The sequence below is a fragment of the Acanthisitta chloris genome, unplaced genomic scaffold (assembly GCF_000695815.1).
Source record: "Acanthisitta chloris isolate BGI_N310 unplaced genomic scaffold, ASM69581v1 scaffold25826, whole genome shotgun sequence".
In the NCBI taxonomy this organism is placed as follows: domain Eukaryota; kingdom Metazoa; phylum Chordata; class Aves; order Passeriformes; family Acanthisittidae; genus Acanthisitta; species Acanthisitta chloris.
The window spans coordinates 33,325-52,711 of NW_008676881.1; the positions used below are offsets into that span (position 1 = coordinate 33,325).

The following is a 19,387-nucleotide window of genomic DNA, read 5'->3' on the forward strand; positions in this document are numbered from 1 at the left end:
AATTCTGTTCCACATATATCCAGTCAACGGGATAGAAATTCTTGCCCCTGATTTCAAAGCCTTCCCAAGGACAGAAGAGCTTTGCAGCTTCCACGTCTCACCCACCACACAGCTTCTCTACTGGAGTCTTTGTGCAAAAAAAAAATAAATAAAAGTCTGCTGCTATGACAGGGATCTGAAATGCATTCATGGTCCCAAGCCAAGGGCACGGGGCAGATTTGACCTGAAATATTAAGTTCTTTGATCAAAAACTTAAAACAATCAGACAAGCTACTGGGATGAATGGAAGAAAAGCTGTTTCCAGTAGGAAGGATTTTCTTGTTCCTTCTGGCAAATGGACCATCAAAAACACCACAAAAGTTCACCCACAAATATCACAGTTGTTCAGCGTCATATCCCAAAATGGGTCCCAGCCATTTCTCCACCTCTGCCACAGACAATTTTTTTCTCAGTGCATAATCTTCAACCTGCAAAAAGATCACAAAACCTGATGAAGATTTTGAAATTCCAGCATTTCCTGCTTACAAATGTTTTGAGACATCTGCTCACAAGGTGTTTTTGAATGCTGCAACACTACTACAATGGACAGTGCAAGTTACCTGATCTTTACATATCTTGCCAACAGCAAAATACTTGGAATTGGGACTGGAAAAGTAGAGGCCAGAAACTGCAGAAGCAGGTATCATTGCTAGTGATTCTGTTAAACCAATTCCTGAAAAAGAGAATGAGGATTTTCTTATTCTCTGAATTGAGAATGAGCACAAAATGAGAACCTTTTCTTTGCTGGGCAGCTTCAAGCGAACTCAAAAAAAAACCAAGAAGCTTTCAGATGAAATAAACCAAAACCATTTTCCACTTGTTAACTATTAAAAAAACCCACAGAGCTTTAAATATACTGCAGACTTTGATTACAATTACTGCAGAGTAACTGCACAGTTTGAAGGAAAAAACTTGGACACTTTGACAAATTAGGGTTTGAAACACAGGAAGGTGTTTTCAGAATTGTGTGAGTAGCTGTGAAACACCTGACATGTAGAATATCAGAGGAGAACAAATGTAATTCATTCCTTTCTTAAGAATTACCATCTCAAGGCTCCTGTGGACCAGGAAACACACTGCTGAATTGGCTTTTATTCCTGTTTCTATCTGGAATGTCTTCTCGCAACCATAAGGATGCTAGAAATTTTCTCCATGCACCAGAACCCTGTTTGCATGCAATCTGCTAATTAGGGACACAACTCCTTCACCAAAAGCACTGGCAGTATTTTACAAATTCTTCCTTGAATGAGGCAAAACAAAAATGGCAATGAAAAGGGGAAGACAGCAATTCCCAGAAGCACTTCAGGGTTTTTATGCACCAGCTGGTACACTGTTTTGTTAGAATTTCTGTATATCATTCATGTAAAAACCATTGAAGAATCTGAGTAACGCAGAAGTACCTGTTGTTTCCTCAATGTTTGCAAGTTCCCACATGGTGAGTTTTTCTGTATGGTCAGGCTGGCTTGGATATCCAGGGGCAGGGCGAATTCCCTCATACTTAATTCTGCGTAGCTCAGAGAGATCTAGCTGCTCAGTACTACTGTAAGCCCAGAATTCCCTTCGAACCCTTTCATGGAGCTCCTCAGCAAATGCCTTGGAATAGAATGCAAAGATTTTTTTTTAGTTTCAGACTGATGCAACAGCTATTTGATGAAATAACAAACAATGACAGAGCCTTTCTCCCCATTGCCATTTTGATTTTTAAGGGAATTCTAAACATAGGTTAGAAGTTTGATAGTATTAAACATCACATGAAATACATATTTTGCTAATTTAGGTATTTTAGTTTCTTCTTTTATTGGCACATAGATTTTTGATCATCCTGCTTTAAAATCCTACATACTTCAAGAGGTGAAGATGTGGAAAAATAATCCAAAAAGATGAAGTTCTTAACCTGTGGTAGCAACACATGATTATGGCACTGAAGACATTAGGTTATGACTATCTGGGTGTCTCATCCAGGCCTAGCTATGATGCATCCATGCTAGGATCAGACAGAAGTATATGCTGCTGCTCTTTCTTCTAATTGTAGGTGGGCAACAGCTTTTCTGAACTGGGCTTGCAGCTGACACTGTTTTGCCAGCAACAGTTGCCTTCAGAAAGAATTTTCACTTCAGAAAATATATTTAGATGGCATCTAATAATAACTTCTGAAACTGTTACAGCTTGAAATGCACACCTAGAGCTAACCCTACTTGCATTGCACCCAAAAGACTAAGTTTGCTGAAAGTTGCAAGGGAACACATGATAAAACCTCATACCTCTGCCAACCGATCACCAAGAGCCTTTACCATTATGACGTTGTATTCGTCATCTTGTTTCCTAAACTCATTGCACAACTCATCTACACCAAAGCAGGCCACAGCAAACAGGCCTAAGTAGTCACAAATGCCAGAATCCAGCGGTGCTATGAAGTCAGAGAGGCAGTAATATGGATCTGTGCAGGCAGAGTCCTTTTCAGCCTAATGTAACAAACCCAATGCAATAAATCAGACAATTAAAAAATACATTACTAGTGCACTATTAAGCTAAGGATCAGTATTTTTAAGACTAAAGGGCTTAAGGCATTTCTGACAAACACCTAACTAGTCTTTGAATCATGGTGACTTTCTGGTAGCTGAATTAGAAGAAAACCACCTCTCTTCCTCTGAGGCTGTTTGCACCAGTGAAGAACAAATAAAAACAAATAAAAATGGTCAGCTGCATCCCTAGTTTCTATAGCCTGCTAGGTTACAGAAAGTACCATAAACCCACAGAAATATCCTTTTTCCACACAGGTGAAATCTACGTTAATTTAAGGATCTTTTGTAATTATTAGAGTTAAGGAAAACACTAAATGCATCTCCAACTTTTAGGTTTACATCACATTCTTCATAATGTCAATGTAATGGAGAGAACTCTGTGTACTGAAAGGAACATTATATATAAGAAACAGGATAAAATTATTCTCTTCTATTTTGCTCTGGTGCAGACTCTGCTGAATTACTACATGCACCAGATTGAAAGAGATGCAGCTAAAATACGTAGACTCCATGCAAACAGTATGCACAACAGCACAGAGTTTCACAGCCTTAACCTTCGAGAGAAGCCTGAAAAACTGAGGATTTATAAGATAAAAAAGACTAAGGAAAATAGCAGATTTCCAATAGTAAAAACCATTATAAGAATGTCAAATTGGGAGAATCATGGAAAACGCCAGGAAAAGAAACAGTAGTAAACTTGAATTACAAGGGATATCAAAATGTCACTAGGCCATAGGGGTCTGGAACAGTCCTGCCTGTGTGAGCAGGGATTCTAAACATTTGCCATAGATTGTCAAGATACACTAGATCCAACTCAGTGCAACAGACAATCTGTTCCAGGGAAAAGGAACAGACAAACTTCAGAGTCACGTATCTCTCAGCACAGTTCTGCCACGCTAGCACAGGACTGTCCTCATAGAATACTGTACTCCCGAAATTTAGGTAGTCATTAATATTTTTTTCATGTTTGATGACTCTCAAAATGTGAACTATGAAGAAGCCAAGTTAGAAGACAGGGAAACAGGAAAGGCAGCATATCTTGAAAGTTCAAACTATCAAATTAAATTCAAATCTAGGTAAGTATGATTCAAACATGAATATTTTTTAAAAAATTATTATCTCAATCAGAATTAGCAGCCAACTAATTCTAAATGCCCACTTCATATGGGGAATTTTGTATAAAAATTAAGACGATCAAAAATACTTATCTCCATTGAGCTTTACTTTTCAGGGGCTTTTTCTTATCCTAACTAAATTTAACCTTCAGCATGTTCAAGCAGAATTTTTCACCTAAAGTAGAATCCAGGAATATGAGAAAACTAAGGTTCATTAGGTTCTAATTTAGCAACACAGGATCCATGTGATGAATTTATACAGCACATTACTTTAGGACATCTTAAATATTAAGGCAGAACATGCACATCACATCTGAAGACGTCCAACCTATAAAGCATTTAGTACCATTACAATGCAAAATACTACAAATGCCACAATACAAACACCTGGATCATCACTAACAAGATCATGTTATTACTGAAAGAAGTGGCAAGACAATGCTGCAGACAGATTACAACAACCACTTTCTACAGATTTTAATAAGGCACTGGTATTACATTCTTGCAATTCAGGGGGAAAAGAAAAAAATCACATAACAAATGGGCTGTCACTGTACCTGTTGCCTCAAGCCATAAAATTTTGCTATTGGTTCAGAAGATCCCACTGCCTCTTCTGCAGTATATAAATGGATATCATCTTGAACACTTCGAGCTGGCCAGAACCCAACCACACCTCGGGCCTGTAATTTCTTTTGATTAATCAATGTTTTCAGTAGATTTTGAGCATCATTATAAACTCTCTCTGCTTCTTCACCTATAAGAAAAAAAAGAGAACCCTTTAGCAAAGGCATGTTTTCACAACCGGCTAAATAGATTTAAGCACTGTTGAAGATTGATTCATTTTCCATATAATTCTCTGATGACCACAATGACCTGTCAACTACAGCAAACAGGGAGACAGCAGCGTCATTATGTCTACAAACCTGTAAAAACATATATCTTGAAAGAAATAAAAAAAACACAAAATGTTTCAGCCAGCACCATTCTAGTAGAGGCAGAACATGCAGAATAAAATGAACAACAGAGAACCTGTGTGTGCACCTACATTACCACAGTGCAGCAGATCCAGAACACTGCTGCCAGTGTCACCCTTGCTTTTTCATCATGTATTTCAAGGCCTACTGAATCATTTCAAAAGGAGACAGAGCTCTATCACCCACTTCATCCACAATGGGGACAGAGATATATCTAAGTGCTCTGGTGCTATTTTCTGTCATTAAAATACCTCCCTGTGTTCTGGCAGGTGAATGCTAAATTAGATGGATGAGCATTTTTCCCAATTTATTTTTCAGCCCCACATGTCAACATTTGGTTCACTAAGTGTTGCTTTAAACAAATTATTTCAGTGACATTACTTTCCACGTATTTTCACTATTCCTTACATATTTCAAAGCATTCAGAATCTTAATGCAGCACAGCAGGTCTGTTAGAATTATTTACATGACCCAGTTTCAATACTCACCTACAGTTTTATCACTAAAGATCTTAGGGAAACTTCGGTTGGGATACTTTCCCCTAAGTTGCCAGACATCAAAGAAAGGCTTCCAGTCAATATACTCCACCAGCCTCTTAAGGTCATAATCTTCAAAGACTTTTGTGCCAATGAATTTTGGTTTAACTGTAAGAATCAGAAGTATGATCTGACATGATGAAAATAATTTAGCATTGCTTTTAGAGATGCAGCATAACCGCTGCTCACCAGCCTCCCCCACTGCAAATCATCTCTTCCAAAGTAATTGTCTTAGAATTCTCACTGTCATATTGTTCCCAAGTCATACCATACTCCACAGTTACAATATAAGGGAAAAAAAACAAAGCATAAAAGGCATATAAAGTTGAAATAGGAAATGTAAGGGCCTTTTGTTCTTTCACTGAAATCAACACTTATTAGCTGTTGGACTAGGGAATTTATTTCATTGGCCAGAATACTGGCCAAGACAGAAAACCAAAAACACCAATACTATCAATACCTAACATACTTTATGGGCATATACCTTTCATATTTTCATTACTTGCTTTCTACAGGTATATTCTGTGCTATGACATGCAGAATATTCCTATAAATTAATACTCAATTTCTAAGAATTTTTGTAACCACCACACATTTGTTTAGATGCATGTGCACAAATGAAATTAAGATGGATCCATGTGTGCACAGCCACAAGCTTTACATTTGTGTTGTCTGTGCTGTTCAATACTTTGCACCACAACCTTTATTAACATGAACTATTGAAAATTAGCGTCTTGTTCAGTCTTGTAAATGAAATGACGGAAAGAAGTGAAGTGTTAATGTCTCCATAGGATGCAATTATTGTGGGATGCTGTTCATACTTCCTAGTTTCTATTTTTTTTAAAACAAATCAAAACAAACCAGTACAAAAACTGACAGGGGAAGAATAGGAAAAAGTGTAAGGAGGAATTTGATACAAATGCCATATCACAAGGTGTGTTCCCCAAAAACAGTGTAGTAACGTTTGTAACGTAATGATCAGGCCAATATCATTTTGCAAAGGGGCCAAGAGAGTTATCTTTGTGTATATGGTGTTATGTGTAACTCTGTGGTTTAGTTGTTTTTCCATTTTTTAAATTAACTTTATTAATTTCTTTTTACTAATTTATTTTTTAAAACATGCTGTGAAAAAATAAATCAGAAACAGAATGCTTGAAATCATGCAAAAGAAAAATCTCTGCTGAGACACACCAATTTACTCAGTTAAATTCTGAAATTTCATGAAGCATAATTTAATTAAAAATATATCTAAAATAAATGCATTAAATAAAACAATGACACAGCAATAACAAACACCACCATGTAAACTGACCTGGTTTAGGGCCTGATAACCAGTCATTATGGAAACCTTTTCTTCTAGCTTGCTGAAGAGACAAGTATCTTCTTTCCTGTATGGACACAAAGGTTAATTTCAGAAATCAGACATCTTTCTTTCATACACATAAACTCTAACTGTTGACTTCATGGTAGAGTTTTACTCAAGATACTTTTTGGGGCAAATCTGACAACAGATAATTTCAGTTCGAACAACTCCCAGCTGCTCAAAAATGTAAAGTATGATTACCTCACAACCATACCACTACTTTTTCCCATATATTTCTAATAAAACTTATGTCCAGTTTCTCTGAACTACACCAGAAATTCCTTTATTACTTCAAAATACATTAAAATATAAATACAGCAAGATATTCTCCTACTGCTCAGACCCTTTACCTAAGCAAAACTAAGGCATTAGCAAAGCATGGTGGTGTAAAAAAAAAAAAAAAAAAAGCAGAGTGTGGCTCAGTACCAGCAAAAGGAACTAGTGACATTTTCATTACCCTGGTTGTAGCACCCCATTTCCAGCTACTGCTCCAGGACAGCACTGGTCTCCTGTAGGCTGGTTAAGATGACAGACTGTCTGCTCCATGGAAGTGTCCTAGATACCACTGATTGGCCATTGAGGAAATCGAGAATTTGCCAAGTGTGTGTTACTCATGCAGAATTTTCCCTTATAGGCTAGAAAATTTGATTCCATAAGCACTTCTGGAAGTTTTCAAGCAATTCTACTGCAAGTTTTAAATCTGAACAAATATACCATGAGATCCTCATAAAAAGCTACAAGAGAGTAATGAGGCATGTGCCAACCACTTCAAACAAGAAGCTAAATCAATTATATTTGTACCTTGAGAGACTCATAGTGTTCTTGTCTAATTTCTTCATATTCCTCTAGTATTTCTTCAAAGAAATCATCCTTTACACTGTTGTCTAAGAGCTGGGAGCACTGAAAGAAACCAGGAAAGAGAAAGCACTAAGTACATACTGTAATATACTATAGTAAGGACAGAGCATGAACTTCAGACTAAGTAATCTTTGGGACTCACTTCCACTTACATTTGGCAACACTAAACTAAGCCTTACCACTAATCTGAAAACTAGATTCAAAGCACAGCTTATGACTATTACTGAGAGCACTGCCCTACTACACAGGTAATACTAGCATAGCCAAGCCTGGTTCTAGAAAGACTCAAGGAGAATACTCCAAAACTTCAGAGACTGAATGGTCACAGAAACAACACACAGCTTGGCCTGCCTCTTCCCAGCAGGTATTCGCCTAAGACTACCCATTTCTCTGAAAAAGAGAGAATCCAGCCCAGAAAACGTCAGCCACACATTTCTTAGTACTAGTGTTGCCAACTAACTTCAGAAATATATCCAAACTAGAGAGAGTAGCAACTCACGTCTAGCTCCATTGCTCTTCACTATAAAACATCTCAAAACTAAGTCAAGGACTCAGTAGAAGTCATCCTCACTAGCAATGGGTATTTAAATACAAGTACCCAGTGACACTGACAAGTCAGATGAGAGAACCACGTGGCAGCAAAAAGAAAACCAAAAACCTGATGCAATTGTAATTTAGAAACTGGTCTCTGTCATGCCTCTTCAATTTTCTGCCACAACTTTAAGCCTCAGAGGAAAGGATGAGAGGCATAACAGAAAAACAGGGCATATATTTTGGCATGGATGAGAAACTATAATTTAGGACTTACAACCACAACACTCTTGGATGCATCCAGGACATGAATTACAGGTGCGCTATATCGTGGGGCAATTTTAACAGCTGTGTGTGTTCTTCAATGAAAAAGAAAAAGAGTGAGCATTTCACAACTGAAGCAAAAAAAAACAACAAAAGCCAAAACACCAACAAAAAACAGACAAAACCCCACTGAAATAAATCCTGACTTAACACATAGAACAGAATTTCAAATAAGACGTTCATTCACCCATCTGCTATGCATGAATCATTAAAGACAGTTTTCAATAATAGGTACATAAACACTTTTCTTCAATGAGTATCAGAATGCTTCATAAATAATGTGCCAGCTCACACTCCCTCACTGGCTTACCAGCTGAATGAAAATCAGAAGCTCATTACTTTGAGCCTCAGAAGATTTCAGTGAGAATGTTCCAAACTATGCCTACCAAGAACTAACATCTTTTTTTTTTTTAGTCCTTTTTGCTCATCTTACGTTTTTCCCTCCCACATGCTAATTTCTGGGTCTGTGGATTACCATTAACATAAATCAGTGATGATTATTCCATTTCTGCAAAGCTCTACTTCAAAATGAAAGGCACAGGTCCTCTACTCACCCAAAGAAGGAATTCTATCAGAGGTCAATAAATACTTGCATCTTGAAGATACAGTGAACCTTGCATTATAACTACAGGAGCAATAAAGACAGGTAGTGATCCTACTCCCCACTGTCTGTTAAGTTATGAGACAATTTGCTAAAGCCATAAATATGGAATATAACAGGTCTGCTACAATATGTGCTGCTCTGATATAAAAAGCAACACTGCTAACGGCTTCTAGTGCTTAGAGCCCTGCCAAAACTCTGCAAGCAAGTGCGGGAACAAAGATCTTACAGGCCAAAGCTCAGTTTGCTTTCTTGTATGCTAAGGTCAAACATAATTTTTTAATTAAATTTAAATTAGAGCCCAGGCATTGATCTGCCACAGCAAAGATGAAATCTCCTTTTTCTTCAGGTGCTGTCAAATATTTAAAGCACTTGGATGTGGAAGTTTACTGATAACTGTGCAACACAGCTGTGCAAACAACTGTCCAGCATCTTCTGAATTTGCTTTTGATGCACTTTTGATCTTGGCAGCTCTATTTTTTACTAAAATATGTTTTATCCTCTCTTTTGATAGGAACAAATAAAGGAAACAAACAGGGCACGGTCCTACAGTGGCACTGTAAAAACCAGTGAATAATAACTGGTTTTTTAAATAAACATTACCACAGCAAGAATGTCACCACTGTTTCTCAGCATCTCAGTTTACCAAAGCAGCATAGTAAGAATGCAAACACCACTGTTAGTGTAAATAATGAATAAACTCTATCGTGTAGATTCTGGAGACAAAATCCAGCTTCTCTTTCAAACTAACCTCACTTTATGCCCTTCCAAGTACTCATGGTCTCCTTATTTCAAATAATCAAGTCTACTTATTGCAGAGCAAAAAATGCAGATGGTTCCTCATTGGCAACCTCTGACATATACACAACCTTTGAGAATGCACACGAGATTAAACTTAAGACTGGGGAAGTAAAATTAAGTATATATTACAAATCCAGTCTTCCATAAAGAATACCTTTACTTGACATATATTTTATAGACACTGCATTGGGTCTGGGCATATACATAAATAGATATTTATATCCAGTTCACATTAATAAAATTATATATTCAAAATTATACATATATTCTCCAGTAATTTCCGTATTTGAGGATAAAACTAGTGCTGCCTCACTGTTCACTACATTCTTCTCTGTGAAAAAATTCTACAAAATTCTTTGATGCTGCTTATTTGACATCAATTACTAGGCCACAACACCCTGTGTGAAAACACTAAGAAGATCTGAAGAAAGGGCTCTAAGCCTTCCAGTTAGAATAAAGCCTTCCATCATTTTTCCCCCCCAAGATAAAGCCTTCCATGTCTGTTCTCAGTATCAAAGCCATAGGAAAAGACTCACATGGAGAAGAAGAAAAAGGACACAGTGAGCCTTGCATATAACTACAGGAGCAATAAAGACAGGTCGTGATCCTACCCTCCATTGTTCGTTAAATTATGAGACAATTTGCTAAAGCCAAAAATACAGAATACAATAGGTCTGCTACAATATGTGCTGCTCTGATAAAGAAAGCAACACTGCTAACAGTTTCTAGTTACACAAAAAATGACCTCTGCAGTCTTCTGAGCTGTCACCTACTCAAGCATATCGTACATGAACCAGCCAGCAAAGCATGACCCAAGGCCATTACAAATGCCCAAAACACATTTGTGGTAATATTAATACTAGGTGTCAGTGAGCTGTCAACACTGGTCTTCAGAGCAAGATCTCAACAGAAAAGCTTGGTCTGTCAAAAGCAACATGGTAAGTACTTCAAGGATCAACTTTATCCCGTATTATCAGCCTGCTTGAACAGGACTGGAGGTTCAAACCCAGTCATCACCATGCTGAGCAACAATCCAGGAAAATATAGTGACTGTCTTAAAGATAAATAGCTTCCTGATGTCAACATGACCATTTCTAGTCTCAAAATCCTGCATTTTGAGAATGCTTTGGTGAATCAAAATTAATCTTTCAATCCCTTTGAAGAACAGGACTGTATTCATGTACATATGTGCTTGAACTTTTAGAGGAAACATAGTGCTTCCACATGCAATACAACACTTGCAAAATTCACAACACTTGCAGAAATCTAATGTATAAAATGTCCACTATTTCTTATGTCCCAATTACATTTTACCTCTATATTCTAGAACTTCTGAGACAAGAAATAATGGTCAATCTTCAGTAAATACATACCAGTATGTGTGTTGCAGAAAAATGAGTGAAAGGGGGAAGGAAATGGCTATAAATTTTCTTTTTCCCTGGTTAACAGTATTTTCATACATACTGCCTATCCTCCCAACTGAAATATCTTACTTAGAAGTAGTTGCTCCTCCAATCAGCAAAGGAATCTTTATTGCCAATCTCTCCATTTCCTTGGCGACAAAAATCATCTCATCCAAAGATGGGGTGATGAGACCAGACAGGCCAATTATATCTATTGCAAATTTACAAACACACATGCACAAAAGGTTTAGCAAATCCAGTCTAGAAAGACACAGAAATTACTACAAAAAGGTTTATTTCATACATCAGATAGCTTCACGTGTCAGATAGAAAATAAGAGATAAAAAGCCAGGTAGTCACTAGTCTAGAAGGGAGGTTTGAGCCAATTAGGAAGTGAAAGCTTTCCAAGAATGACAGTGATTCCAAATCCCCAGTTTAAGATGTTTCTCAGCCTTCACAGCTGCTGAACACCTACTGCTCTAGCTTCAGCAATAAATACACAGTACTTTTGATTAGCAAGCTTCAAGCCTCAGAAGTTCAGTACTGAGGAGGGAATTAAAGACAAAATAATTATAAGCTCTGCTCTTAGAAACAGCAAATGCTTTGAAACTTCACCACCTATGTTCCACACAATTCATCTTTTCCAAGATGCAGTAGACTGTTTCAAAGCAACTGCACCTTGTTTCGCAAAGTTCATTATTTATTAGAACAATTCATTCCTGATTTCACACTCACTAATCTGGCAGGCCAAATGCCAAGTTCTTTTACTGATTTAAGACCCAACAAGAAGTTACTTAACCTTCTCACAGCTCCACTTACACCTCTGTAAAACAAACACCAAAACATCTCTCTTGGAGCTGTCCTTTTGATACAGTGTTTCAGCTCCTCAGGCTAAGTTTCACCAAAGTGACAAATGCTAAATAATTGATACAGTTCATGCAGAAGTTCTGATTTCTCTGAAGACAGTCTGACCAAACATAGACAGCATAGGAATGCAAAAGGCAGCAATGTGGTTTAAAAATCAAACAATTCAGAAGTACTAATGAAATCTCTCTATACCTGCTTTGTTCTCAACAGCAGCTCTCAATATCTTATCACATGGAGTCATGACTCCTAAATCAATAACTCTGTGAAAAGAAGTGAGATGACACAAGATTCTTTGAATAACAGATCAAATTCTGCTAAAAGGCAAATACACTGCTCCTACTGTAAATAATTGACTTAAAACTGAAGTAAAAATTGAGACTTTTGCTTGTTTCTCAAGACCACTTTTGGGATTTTTAATATAGGAAATACTGACAATTTTGCCAGACCCAGAGGTAGGTTAGAATTTCAGATGGCATAGTAGTTAAGAAAATTCAAGTGTAAGAGTTTTTTTCTCCTAAATAAGTTTTTGTGGTTGCATTAAGTCTGGCTGAGATGAGTTAATTTTCTTCACAGCAGCTGCTATGGTGCTGTATTTTAGATCTGTGACCAAAACAATTCTGCTAACACACTAATGATGAACAGTGTTTTCCCAGCATGAGGGCCTTCTCTGTTTCTTCTCTAACCCCTCAAGGAACAAACAGAGTAGATACAACCAGGCAGATGACCCAAACTAAACAAAGAAATATTCCATGGCATATGATGTCAAGCCCAGCAATAAAAATAGAGAGCAAAGGGTTTAGCAGGGTTTAACCATTTGCTCAGGAACTGGCCTAGGCACTAGTCTACCCATGGGAAATAGCAAGAGGATTGCATTTGCATCACTTGTTTGGTTGGTTTTTTAACTCTCTTCTTCCACCTCTGTGACATAGACTGACTTCATTCACTTCTCCTTCACTTAAACATTTTTCTCCACCCACAATTTTCCTTACTTTCAATCTCCCTTTCCACTTTCCCAATCCCACTGAGATTGGCTGGGTGGAAGCAAGTGAATGGCTGTGTGGTGCTTAGCTGCCTACCAGGGCTACCAAGAGCAGTGGCATTTCTTCAGTTATTTGGACACTACAGAAAGGTTTTGTGGACATCGTAACTTATACCAGGAACATAAGATGATTCACATCAAGGTTGTTATTAAAGCATACATTTTGTGAACTGACACACTGCACTTCCCTTGCTAGCATTTTATTCTTAATAACCTAAGCCATTACCAAGATTTTTATTTTTTCAAGTAAGCCACCCCAGCCTGCTGGTTTCATTCCACCTCACTCATGTTCATGGTGACAATAAACACTATGGCTTCATTTCAGTAAGTCCAACAGACAGAATTTCAAGAGGAAATTAAATGGAATATCTTGCATATATGTAGCCCTGCTACTGACCTGACACTTTTTGTTTTAAAATTAAGAGATCATTTTGGCTCTTTTTAGAGCAAGTTACAATCCAAAGTCAAAACAAAACTGAAGGAATGAAGAGTAAGACAGAGTTCCAGAGCTGATTAAGCTTCATGCAACATCTGACAGACCCTTGACTGGGAATGATGGAAACATGACCAATTTATTCCAACACTGCTGCCAACCCTGACACACACACACAGGCCATGAAAGAGCTAACTTTTCTTTAAGTTCTAACTTTTAAAATTCAGAAACAGGATGAGAATCTCATATCTTATTTAACAAAATGTACCCCAGCAAGTTTTCAAAACCTCATAGTCAACAAACAGCCCGAAAAACACACTAAAAGGTTCATTCGCATCTTACAAGAGTTCACATTTTTTTCCCCACACACAGTGGATCCTTCATTTATACCTATATGTTTAAGACATCATATTTATTATACTTAACTGACAGAAAACAAATACAAAAACTATGTTGTCATCCGTGTTCCAGTTGATATTAAACTGCATTCACCTCACATGCCAATTTATTAGTGCAAAAAGTATTAAAGGAGGAGGCTATACTCCCTATTACCCCACTCCTATTAATAATAGCTGCTATGACCACAAGCTGAGGAACAGAGGACAGTTCCCAAAAAATGCCCACCTCTTATCATCACAGCTGCAGCTGTGATGATAAGATATTAATTATTTACCCTTATACAGCTGTGTTCCCAGCTACCTGATGTTAGCCTCTTTACCTGAAGTTGTTGCAGCCCAGAACAACTCCCACAATGTTCTTGCCAATATCATGTACGTCTCCTTTCACAGTTGCTAATACTATTGTACCCTGATAAGGATCCTGGAAGTTAAGAAATACACAAGAGTTAAATTAGTCAGACAACTTGGTGTATTTGTCCAGATCCTTCAACAGTGCAATCCAAATCTGTGACAAGATTCCTATTGTAGTACAAGTAATTGCAAAGCATAGTAGAGACAATACAGTCAATATTAAAAGCTCTTTTAAAAGATCCAGGTAATAACCTGCACACAAAAACTGCATGGATGTTAGTCCAAAAACTGTGTTTAGAAAACAAAATAGCAGATAAACCAATTTCAGATCTGGATAGCATTTTGTGCAGGGCAATAACTGAACTCTTAAGGTTTCTCTGTTCCTAATATATACCTCACAAGTAAGGAGACTAAATAGATTAAATATTTAGAAAAAAAGGTAGGAATACTCAATTACATGCATTTCTGTGCATCAAGATCCACCTGTCAAAGCAATGCTGAAGATGAGGAATTTGCAAAATTAGAAGAGACTAGTTTTTATGCAACACAAATAGCAAGGGAGACATTTTAGTGCAGTGATCAGGCTAGTTCAGAATACCCAAGCTGAACAAACAGACTGGAAGAAGGATCTCCTTGAAGAAGAGAAGCTGTTCTGTCACAAGTGGGTCCTAGGCCTGACAAAGGGTGCTACCAGCAGAGCCACAGTGGAACTTCCCAGAGTAGCTCTCCACCAGGACACAGGACTTTGCAATACGTTTTTAGTTGTATAATCACTGTTGTCAGCTGGAGCAGCTCTAGGCTATCACACTGCCATGTCTGAGCTAGTGCAGGATCAGATGCCAGTAAGCAACTACTTAAACTGCACAGAATTCAAATAAAGTGGAAACCTGAGCACATTCTATATGAAATACTTTTCCAGGAAGTATCTCATCTCCTTTGCAGATGGCAGGACTGGATGATTAAATCCTTCTATGAAAGATGTTATATTTCTGGACATATTGAGTAGCTCTCTGCTTCATGAACCTACATTGCCTTCCATAATGGCAATACGATGGGTTAAAAAAGTAATTAAAAAAAATCTTTCTGCATTACCAAGAGTGATACTAGTATTTCCCATGGTTCTAATACATTTGTTGAATAAAATCCCTGTATCCCCACCAATGCTGCAGTTTACTAAAATCTATTATCTCCCTAGTGCTTCTGTTTTAGAGAAGACTGGAGAGCAGAGATGGCAAAATGGAGGTCTGTACGTCAGCCATCTGTAAGGGACCTTTCAGAAATGTGTTTCAAGATTGCTTGGCCTTGACAACTTGTGTGGCAAAAACCTGGTTGTTTGCCTCAAAGCTTACTGAGCTACAGAATACCTCTAGCTATAGTTGAAATGGAAACACAGCAAGTAACAAGCTGCTGTGAACTTTTCCCAGGAGATAAAAGGATTCCACTGTTGATCAGATATCTCTAGCAGAGATGATGGGCCATCATGAATATCTAGCTGCCGACAAACCGCAGCTTTCAGAGGACATCTGTGAGGGGCCTGGCCTGGAATCACCGTGTATTAATCCAGCAACTCAAGAGGAGCTGATCAATCAGCTCCCCAGCAGAGCCCTATAAAAAAGGAGCAGCGTCAAAAGGGGAGGGTGGTGTGTGTGTGTGAGCACATGCATCCACCACTGAAGAAATGATGACTACAGATCATCAGAACACCACTGGATCCATGGTGGTGACTATCCCTGCTTCTGCACCTCAAATCTTGCTTACTTCCCTCTTTCCTGTTTCTCGCTCTCCTGTTATCCTTTCCCCTCACCCCCTTTTTATGACCAATAATAAAATCTTGACTTATTGACGGTATTCAACCTCGTTTGTATCTCAATTCACATTGGGGGAATTGATTGAACCCTCCCATGTCTTACCGGACCAGGACACTATCTCATTACATCAACAAAAAATTTTGCAGCTGAAAATCTACTGCTGGAAGGAAAAAGTAAACTGGGGAAAGAGATTCATCAAGGACTGGGAAAAGAACAAAAAGTGCTGCCCCACGTTGTATCATACCTAATAACTGCTGATGATTTGATTAGTGCTTGATATCCCCCCAAAAAAATTGAATTTGCACATGAGAGGAAGAAAAATCTGTGCTGGGCAGCAAACAACATGGGCCAGAAATAAACCCTATTTAGGGCACACTGTGATTTCAATTGTCTTAAGCAAGGAGGTCCTCAAGTTCTGGGCATACATCCAAAGGGCTTTTTTTAAAAAAAAAAATTGATAGAGATCTACAGCCACAGCTATTTATCCTCAAATGCAGCTATCAACGCTTTGCATTTCCTGGCAGTCTGTGACTAAAGCAGTCCTGGAGGTTAGAGGAGCCTGAGTGACATCAGACAGATCTGTTACCAGAGTCTGCAAATCATTTTCCTTCAAGTCAACATCTAACTTTGGAGATAGATGCAGCTGTTTTTATCTCTCACACCAATTCCCTATACAGTGACAACATACGTTTTTTGAGAGGAAGGCACTACATCCCTTGCTCAGCAGAAGGTAGAGGAAGCAGGACTGAATCCCTGCCTTTTGTCTCCTGCTCTCCATAGCCACACAGAACATTTCACACTCTCTTCATGAGTGTTTGTTAAATTTTTAAGAACCTTCTAAATTCCACTTCACTTCTTTTTAGCCAGAGAATGAAGTGCCAGAGGGTTCAGAGATGCTAATCCAGTGCTCATGGGGTAATCATTTTCGATGACTTCAAACAGCATCAGAATAAAACAGAAGGTGCCAAATACCAGCATTGTCATCTGAACTAAAATAAAGAATTGCATAAGCAGGAGCAAAATGACACGTAGAAAGGTGACTCATGATAGCCAGAAAAAAGACCTGTCTGAGATACAAGGCAGAAGGCACCTTCACATCCAGAAAGGCCAGGGGCGTGGGGGGTGGAGGGAAGACTAGGCATTCTCCTTCTTCCATTAAGATTAGCCTCGTTTAATTATCAGGTCTTTTTTCTATCCATATTATTTGCTGTATTCATTACATTTATTCTGGACAATCACACAGCAGAGACACAGAAAATATAAAGATACCATGTAAGAAGATTTCAAGGGAAGAATTAGAAAGCATTTGAAAGTGCACAGAAGGGAAGCCAAAGGAAATACACTGATATCACAGTTTACAGAAATTCTGCTATTCTTCCTTTTTTGTGTATGTTAAATGCCAGATTCTGATCATAGCTATTGTCTCCAAGGACTCATGAAGACAAGCTAAGGTTCTGTAGGACTAAAGAAGAGTAAATGTACATCAAACCTAAATTTGATAGTCAGACAAAAGAAGAAAAATATTTATCAACAAAACTGTAAGCACCTATCATATTATAAATATAGCAGGAAACAGCAGACATGAGTATTTAAAATGGGATGTTGTCCAGCTGAACTCTTTGCTACTGAATACAATCTTGTCAGTATGAACAAAAAAGGGACATCCTACATCTTCATTTTCCAGTGCTCCTATCACATATTCCATTTACCAATTTGGAAGCAATTACTTCAAGTACATTCACAGGTAGTCGATAAATCCTCAGAAATCACCAAATGCTGGCTGTGAAACAGGAAATGCTGTAAAGGAAAGGCCCATAAGGATTTGAAAATAATTGGGTATTTTCTAAGATATATTTTTATATATTACATAAAAAGCATTTTTCAGAAACTGTTGGAAAAACACATTTATGAGAAGAGAACTATATTCATACCCTGTTCTCATAAGCACTTGTTCTGTGCACACTGCTCATGGCTACACATGCCATGAGCATACTATTCTATCATAACAAGAGGTCTTGAAGTCACAACCTATGAAGAAAAAGGATGGAAGAAATTTATTTGTTTAGCTGGAACAATGATCAGGGCCATGGAGAAGGGAAGAGCTGAATAAAGAGAAACCTGGTGACAGGCTTTGAACATGCAAAAGGGAGTTACAGAGTTCATTGAGAGCAGAGGTACTAGAAGCAAGTAGCAAAATCTGCCAATAAATTTAGAAGTACCGCAAATAAATAATGCTAGAATGAAATGTCTACAAAAATACAAGAAATTAGAAACATTGGTATAAAGGTCTCTAAAGACTTATGGCATCATTCAGGAAAATTGTGACAATAGCTTAGGCACACAGCAAGCAGAGCTCCACAAAATCTGCACTTTTTGAATTGCAGACCTACTTCAAATTATGCCAAGATTGTCAGTTCCCACACAACTGCATCAACTCTTCAGCATAATAAACGTAATTAGCAATAAACAATTACTGTACTTGTCATAGCATTCTATGAAAGAGTTAAAGCACAAAGGACTGTATCTTGCCTCTTCCTCTATGCTTCCTCGTTTGGCTCTCCTTTCCTCTCTTTCTTTTTCCATATAGGGAATAAGGTGGCCAACTGCTTTCTTCATAACTCGAGCAGACTTTATCACCTGCATAGATAATGGGAGAATAAACAGTAAAGTCAAGGCATAGGAATAGCCTCAGCTTTCTCTTAGCTTTCTCTCATACCCATTCAAGCAGTAAATGAAACTTCATCTGCAGATCCAGACTCACTTTGCAGACCATTCTGGAGCAGCAGCCTGCTGGCCTTACTGGACTAAGAGTCTACACATGACCCTTTCCCAGTGCAGCCTCTCAGACAACCCACAACAGACCTGAAAGCCACAAACAGGCCCAGACTTGGTAGGTGCTAAACACAGCAATTTTTATGAGGATCTTTTTTCCTCTCTTGCTCTTTTTCAAGGGCTCAGACTTAAAACTGCATTTCAAATACAGCAAAAACACTTAGGAAGAAAGAAACAAACATCAAGAAAGTCAAGTTCCAAAGTAAAAAAAGGGATATGGCTGCTGCTTAGCAGTACCCGAATCGTCACAATTCCTGTGCTGCATCTGAAAAAACAGTCAGCACAGAATGTTTCAGCTATGTTTTACAATGCTATTTTGCAAAATAGGAAAATATATGAGATTATTTTCTCACTACCTGAGGCAGAAACATCTTTCCAGCACCAAAAAGATCACCAACAATTTTCATGCCATTCATCAAAGGCCCTTCAATTACATTTAGAGGTCTAGGATATTTTTCCTGATTTAATCTTGCTTCTTCTGTATCTGCAGTGACATACTTCTCAATGCCCTGGTGAAAAAAAAAAAAAGAGAAGCTTTCATCTTGCTAGAAATGCAACTTTTATTTAGCTGCCTTCTCCCCACCAAAAAAAA

The 19,387-nt window shown here is 38.0% G+C and overlaps 1 protein-coding gene across 1 annotated transcript in view; it reads right to left on the bottom strand.

The window, feature by feature from the left end:
- Nucleotides 1-374: 374 nt before the first annotated feature.
- Nucleotides 375-19,387, bottom strand: part of MTR (5-methyltetrahydrofolate-homocysteine methyltransferase) — a gene marked incomplete at its 5' end in the record, with an annotated part of 42,531 nt that continues 23,518 nt past the window's right edge. Inside the window, 14 exons of the mRNA XM_009076313.1 lie at nt 375-467; nt 600-712; nt 1,440-1,632; nt 2,301-2,501; nt 4,234-4,430; nt 5,139-5,294; nt 6,499-6,574; nt 7,351-7,449; nt 8,216-8,297; nt 11,158-11,278; nt 12,127-12,194; nt 14,125-14,225; nt 18,493-18,600; nt 19,152-19,304. Coding sequence (XP_009074561.1) covers nt 375-467; nt 600-712; nt 1,440-1,632; nt 2,301-2,501; nt 4,234-4,430; nt 5,139-5,294; nt 6,499-6,574; nt 7,351-7,449; nt 8,216-8,297; nt 11,158-11,278; nt 12,127-12,194; nt 14,125-14,225; nt 18,493-18,600; nt 19,152-19,304 — 1,761 coding nt within the window. The remainder of the gene's footprint in view (nt 468-599; nt 713-1,439; nt 1,633-2,300; nt 2,502-4,233; nt 4,431-5,138; nt 5,295-6,498; nt 6,575-7,350; nt 7,450-8,215; nt 8,298-11,157; nt 11,279-12,126; nt 12,195-14,124; nt 14,226-18,492; nt 18,601-19,151; nt 19,305-19,387) is intronic.